At 54.7% G+C, this 6697-nt stretch overlaps 2 protein-coding genes across 6 annotated transcripts in view; one reads left to right on the top strand and one right to left on the bottom strand.

The window, feature by feature from the left end:
* Positions 1-298, bottom strand: part of SAFB (scaffold attachment factor B) — a 22514-nt gene extending 22216 nt beyond the window's left edge. For 3 of the 5 annotated variants that reach the window (XM_045300086.1, XM_045300087.1, XM_045300088.1), the window contains exon 1: positions 4-298. In XM_045300086.1, coding sequence (XP_045156021.1) covers positions 4-190 — 187 coding nt within the window. In that variant the 5' untranslated portion in view covers positions 191-298. The remainder of the gene's footprint in view (positions 1-3) is intronic. The other 2 variants (XM_004714255.2, XM_004714253.2) reach the window with 1 other exon arrangement.
* Positions 299-602: 304 nt separating this feature from the next.
* The window catches only part of SAFB2 (scaffold attachment factor B2), a 27163-nt gene continuing 21068 nt past the window's right edge, over positions 603-6697 (top strand). Inside the window, exons 1-4 of the mRNA XM_030888346.2 lie at positions 603-866; positions 1955-2042; positions 5977-6041; positions 6140-6343. Of these exons, the coding sequence (XP_030744206.2) occupies positions 681-866; positions 1955-2042; positions 5977-6041; positions 6140-6343 (543 nt within the window). The 5' untranslated portion in view covers positions 603-680. The remainder of the gene's footprint in view (positions 867-1954; positions 2043-5976; positions 6042-6139; positions 6344-6697) is intronic.

The following is a 6697-nucleotide window of genomic DNA, read 5'->3' as shown; positions in this document are numbered from 1 at the left end:
CCTTTTTCAGGCGCTCCATCAAAACGCTCTTGTTGCCGCTGGAGTCCAGGTTCCGTTTCTTCAGCTCCGCCCGCAGGTCGATCACCCGCAGGTCGCTAAGGCGCCGCGTCCCCGTCTCCGACGAGGCGGAGCTCAGAGCCGCTGCGCCCACCGCACCCGAATCGCCTAGGCCTGATAGAGTCTCCGCCATTCCAGGGACCCTGGCTCGGCTGCCCACTTCACACAGAACCGGGCCGCTAGGATCTCGGCTCCTCGCACAAAATGGCGCCGCCTGAGAGGGAACTGCTCCAGCCGCCCCGGCGCGCCTCACGTCTGCGCAGGCGTATCCGGCGCGGGGCCGACTCTTTAAGTCGGACGTGCACAGGCGCAGTGCGAACCCTGGGTGGGGAGGAGGTTATGCGCAGGCGCTCTGCGCCCCGGCCGCCTCCCGCCGGGAAAGACCGGTAGGCATGCGCGCTGCGGCCGTGGCGCATGCGCGCTGTGGCGGGGAGCGTGCGGTTGGTCGACACGCGAGCGCGCCGGCGGCGAAGAACGCTGGTGGAGGCGGCGCGCATGCGCGGCCGGAAAGCTGGGCGGGAGGAAGCGAATGCGTTTTCCTCTTAGGCGGCGCCATTTTGTGCTCAGAGCCGCTACAGCCGCCGGCGGTGTGAGGAGTAGGTGGCCGAGACAGGACCCGCGCGATGGCGGAGACGCTAGCGGAGCCGGGTGACTCGGGCTCTGGCACCGCCGCTGTCGGCCTGGGCGACTCCGAGACGGGGACGCGGCGGCTCAGCGAGCTGCGGGTGGTGGACCTGCGGGCGGAGTTGAAGAAGCGGAACCTGGACACGGGCGGCAACAAGAGCGTCCTGATGGAGCGCCTCAAGAAGGTGAAGCGGCCGGGGGCCCCGGGTGGCGCCCAGGGGCTGGGCCACGCCCCCGCGCCGGCCTGTCAACCGCGACGCCCCCCGGCCCGCCTCGGACGCGGCGTCCCCGGCCCGAACCCAGCCGGGTGACCTTGGCCCATCACCAGCCCGCTCGGTGCCCCGCGCCTTCCTTTCCTCCGAGCCACTTGCCCCGCGCGCGCGCGCGCGCGGAAGCTGGCCTTCTCAGCCCCCTAGGGTGGCCCTTGGCCTTTTCCTGGGGCGCGAGTTGGAGTGCCCACGCCGTGACCTTGGAACAGTGCCTTGCCCGCCCCCGGTCCCTCCCCTGGCGTTGGAGGTCGCCGACTTCACGGGGTGTCTGAAGAGGCTCGAGTGGAGGGAGGCTGCGTTCCTTCCTGCCCCGGGACCTTTGCACTTGCCCCGCCTTCCACCCGGACTGCTTTTGCCCAGGTCCCCTTGGCGGGTGCCTCGTGACCTGTCACCTCCCTGGACCATCCACTTCCAGGCATTCCGAAGCGATCCCATCCGCCAGCCCTCAAGACAAACTCGTATACTGGCTGAGGGGGGGAGGGGACGGAGGACACCGTTGTGCCTCCCCCCACTAGAGCAAGCTACGGGAGGGGTAGAGGCCTCTTCGCGACTCTTAAGGAACGAAGACCCAGTCCTACACCATCCACACCCACCGGAGACCCCAAAATACCTGTTGGTGAAAGTCACCCCCTGCCTGCCACCTACCCTGGCAATTAGTGGGTCTTCCGAATGGGGGCAGAGATGACCTGTTGTCCACCAGCTAGTCCTGTGCCCAGGAAGGATCACGTTCAGCCTCTTCATTATTTGTTCTGGCAGCTTAGCCAGTACCTGAGAGGAGCTGACCTTTGACCCCAGGGCTGGGGCTCCCACTTGTACCTCTTTCAGCCTTGGGCCCAGAGAGGATCCAAGGGGTGCACTTGCAGTCCCAATAGCAATCTCTGGAGTTGCATTCTACAAAGCAACTGCCTGCCTTCATGGCGTGAGAGGTTGGTACTCGGAAAGCTTGGGGCCTGCGCCAGGCCGGCAGCGCTTGGTAACCCTAACTCTCATCCCTTTCCAAATAGGCTGTCAAGGAAGAAGGGCAAGATCCGGACCAAATTAACCTGGACTTAGACACCACCAGCAAGAAGACCTCAAAGAGATCCGTTAAAGGTACCCGCTTTGCATATGCTGTTGCTTGAAGCCCCCTTGCCCCGAGAACTACTTTTTGTTGGGTGCTGTTAAGTCCCTTCCCAGTGAGCCCAGGTGACAGAGTAGAAGTGGTCATCTTGTCTAGGCCAAAGGAGCCCCACCGGTGCAATAGTGAAGTACTTGGCTGCTAACCAGAAGTCCAGTGGCAGAAAATAAACTGGCAGTCTGTCCTGTACAGGTGACAGGCAATTAGGAAACGATATGAACTCTCAATAAAATGGTTTTGGAAAATATATATAGTATAGCCTCGGAAACCTTAGGGGGGGGGCAGTTCTGTGTTGTCTCATAGATAGCTAGGAGTCACCATCACTTTGAGGGCACCATGATGGCCTTGCCAGCCTTTCAGTCGCCAGGCCCTTGGCCGTGGCATTGGCAGGGCCCCTTTTTAAAGAGCTTCAAGGACTGGCTGTGTCCTCCTGTCGTCTTGGCCTGGAGGTGGTGCTCTCTGGGCCTCAGTGGCCCCTGGCTGAAGAAACGGGCTGGCTCCTCACCTAACAAGTAGCTGTGTGTCAAGGGTGCTGGAGCAAGTGCCAGGTAATTGTTTTTACAGAGGAAGGCCTCCTGGAGCTGCTGCAACTGGTCTGGCCAACCAGATGGCCCTACCTGGCGACCTTCCTGGCTCAAAAGAAAAGATTCTCAGCAAGGCAGCCACCACCAACCCAAGACTGAATGTTGTCGCTGGGTGCTGTCCACTCTATTCTTAACTCCTAGCAACCCCATGTACCCCAGAGAGACTTACCTACAGTCTTATTGACAGGAGCAGGTTGCCAGGTTGTACTTCCACAGTGCTAGTGGGCAGGTACCCACCCCCAGCCTTTTGGTGGCCAACTGAACCCTTCACCACTGTCCCACCAGGGTTCTTTCCAGGATGGGGACCCAATTGATGAGGGCTGGGATGGTTTGTTGGGGGTCCCTTGCACCAAATCCATGTCCAAGCATAGGGTCTTTCTCTCAACCCTAGAAAATGTATAAATAACAAAACATTTTCCATCTCAGTCTTTTTTACGTGTACAATTCAGCAAGCTCTTAGTAGCTACAGCTCGGACACCGTGGCATTCATTGATGTAAGGGGTTCCAGTAGTGCACGTCAGCCTGTTCACAAGCCCAGGTCACCAGCACCCCTATCAAATGTCAGGAAATCCTCTTCACACTCCTCCGATGGCCTCCTCCCTGCCCTGGGCAACCACGAACGTATCTAATCTATGAGGGGTGATGGTGGCTGTGGACCTGCTGCTGAGGATTTTGTAAGAATGGAACCTCATACTGTGACCATTTGTCCTGGCTAACTCAGCATGTCCTTTGAAGGTGTGCCTGGTTGGAGCACCTCGCCTACTGGTGTTTGTTTTTAAAGCCCATGCCAGTGTGGTGTGATGTGGGGGCATGCGTTTTTTTCTACAAGTGGGAAACCTTGATGTGTCGACTCTCATCCTCATGGCTGTGTTTTCTGTGACTTAATTCAGGATCCGTCACAGTCTGCCGCACGGGCTGATTCTCACAGCTGCATACATCCGTTCATCTGAACGCATACCTTGCCCCGACGGTGGTGGGCAGCTGCCCAGAAAATAGAACTGGCTGTATAGCATTGGCCACATCTCTAGTTTACTCATGTTGGCAGCTTGTGCCTAGAAAAACATTTACCTGATGCTCCCAAGGTGACCTTTTTTAGGCTGTAGGTCCTATAAAGGGCACGAGCTTAAGCTTAATTGTCACCAATATTTTTATACTATTAAAGAAATGCGCCACATTTCAGCTGTGAGCTTTGATTTTCCCGGCGAGGACAGGATGTGAGAGGCTGGGCTCTAGTGGTGAGATGCCTCTTGTGGTGAGATGTCAAATTATCGGTGACCTAAAAGTCTGTTTTTTGAATGGAGGGACTTGAAAGTGTGTGTGTGTTTATTTAATGTGGTTGCTCATTTAAAACTGTGAGGTGCAAAGCTTAATTCTTTTAAAAATGGCCTTGGCCCCTAATGGTTCTTTCTGTCATAGGAAGAGTTCAACCTTTGCCTGTCTAAATCCTGGGTTAAAACTTGGGTCAAAATTTATTTTTAAAAAAACCAAACAAACAAACTATTTGGAGTTAATATTTTTTTAAAAGAAATTTATTGAAACTTGCTTCTCTTGCTGTTGAGTGTTTAAAACCTCGACACATACGGGTTAGGTCTGGTCATGCCCCCTGTTGCTGAGCATTAGCTACACCCTGGGGCGGTCATGCTGCCTCAGTGGTAGAATTCCTGCCTTCCATACAGGAAACTCGGGCTTCCCTCCCAGCCATTGTATGTACTCCATGCACAGGCACCACCTGGCTCAGTGGAGGCCTGTGTTTTGATAGGATGCCAAACATGACATGTTTCAGTGGCACTTCCAGACTAAGATAGGCTAGCAAGCAAGTTCTGGCCATCTATTGCTAGCAGAAAGCCAGCCAAGGAAAACCACCTGGCTCACCCTGGTCCTGTCTGCAACTGATCGATCTCAGGGTCTCGGGGCTTGTTTGGGGATGGGCAGTGTTTTGCCCTCTTGGACTCTGGGCTCTCATAGGTCCAAGGTGACTCCGTGGCAGGGGAGCAAGCCCAGCTCTAAGGTGGCCCACGGGATGGTGCTCAGATGCTGAGCTGGCGACATTCTTTGGGAATGCCTGGGCCTTTGGTTGTGTGTTGAGAGTAGATTCTCAAAATTACCTACAAGTGTTGAGGAAGAGGCATTAACCAAATATTTTCCAGACGTTGCAACCATGTTGAGATGACAGGATTTTAAGAGTCGCAACTTACTTTCTGAGGGAAAGCTTGCTCTCATGACGCGTCTGAATAGGAGGGTATGTGGCTGCGGTCTTTGGCCATTGCTATCCTTGATAACATCAGTGTGTGGGCCCTGCAGACCGCCAGTTAGAGGTCAGACATTTTTAGACACTGTTTCTACAAGAGTTCTGTTTAATGAGGAGCTTGGCATGGCTGTTTCCAAAAAGACTCAGCCCAGTCATTCCTCAGTGTCAGGTGAAGCTTGGGAAACCACTGCTGTTGTCGGCAGTGTTATGTAGTGGGTCGTAGAGGTCCCCGTCACCAGTCACTGGTGACCCCAAGTGTGGCACAGCGCTGTGCTCCGTCGCGTTTGCGCTGGCCTGGTCAGAATGAACCGTCCACCGAGCTTGCAGCAGCGTGGTAGGGAGCCACTTGCAACCATCCACCCTCAACCACCCTGCCTGATGCTTTAGGCAACTTAAGTCTCTGCAGTTCTTTTTAATAATAGCGGGAGGTGGGAAAGGCACTGTCTAAGATTGAGGTGTGTTTGTGATTTTATTAAAGTTTAATGTTCTTTTTAAAAAGATAAGGTCGTTTGGGACTGCTGAAATTTTGGCAGGTAAAAATAAAACAACGGCTGATTTTAACCACTGCTGATAAAAGGCCCTGTCTCCACTGTGCCACAACATCCCCTGGTTTTCAAAATGACAAAAGGTGTAGAGAACTTAAGGGCATCTCCCCCAGGCACTGGGGATCCTGTGCGCCAAATCTTTAGTGCTTGTTGGCCGAATGGTGGTGTCTTCTGCATCGTAGGCCACCACCCATGAGATAACCCTGACAGTTGGCAGCGAAATGCTGCCTGTCCTGTGCCATCCCTGTGCGTGGGCGTGGTTGGGTCATGGCCATCCGTGGGGTTTTCTTGAGCTGGTTTCCAGAAGCAGATTCGCAGGCTGGCTTGGGCTGGACACTGCAGTATTCACAAAAATGCCAACAGCTAGCTCCAGGCTTACTGAGAATGCTCCTTGAGACAAAACTGCCTGCTCCTCGGTCTTGCCTTCCACGCCAGCGTGTTTACCCCAAACTTGAAGAGCATCGTGCTGCCTAAACTAATCAGGAGACCAGAAATTGAGTGTTATCTGATTGAACAATTACTCTGTCATTAGGACTGAAGACGGAGGAGGAAAGCATGGAAGACAATGGCCTGGAGGAAGATTCCAGAGATGGCCAGGTATGTGGCTGAGTGGCATCAGCCGTGGCAAGGTGACCGAAGTGGCTCTCTGTCTGCTGGCCCAGGCGCTCACCTCTGCTTGTCCCTCCTCTTCCCAGGAGGAGATGGAAACCAGTCTGGAGCACCTGCAGAATATCGACATGATGGATATCCGCGTACTTGATGACACGGAAGTTGATAACGGCAGCGCTCCTGGCTTTGGGGAAGATGGCACAGACAACATTCTCTACTCCCTTTGCGATAGCAAGGAGTACGTGGCTGAACAACTCAGACAGCTCCCAGCTCAGCTCACCGAGCACGCTGTAGGTAACTTGGAGAGCATGCTGTAGGCAACTACAGAGCGTGCTGTGGGCAACTGAGAGCCCCAAAGCATACCACCATGTTAGTCGGTTAACCCAGATTCAGCTCAGCTGCCAGAAGTACCCGATCTGATCTCTAAGGCTTACTGGTAACCTACGTGCATTGGGCGTTCACCAGGGGTCATACTGCTGGAGGAAGTGCCAGGCATGACTATAGGTCCCCAGGCTTACTTGGCCTACCACCTCCCTTAAAAAAAATTAATTGGTGCCCCTGGCAATGGAAAACTTTTGAGCCCATTATCCAGGATAAAGTGAGGGTGTCTGCTTTTGCAGCTGCCCTGGAATGTTCTAAGGCAC

The sequence above is a fragment of the Echinops telfairi genome, unplaced genomic scaffold (genome assembly GCF_000313985.2).
Source record: "Echinops telfairi isolate 266 unplaced genomic scaffold, ASM31398v2 ScPeMD7_7459;HRSCAF=8497, whole genome shotgun sequence".
Taxonomy (NCBI): Eukaryota; Metazoa; Chordata; class Mammalia; order Afrosoricida; family Tenrecidae; genus Echinops; species Echinops telfairi.
The sequence above is the reverse complement of the archived record's forward strand: the minus strand, read 5'-3'. Positions and strand labels throughout refer to the sequence as shown.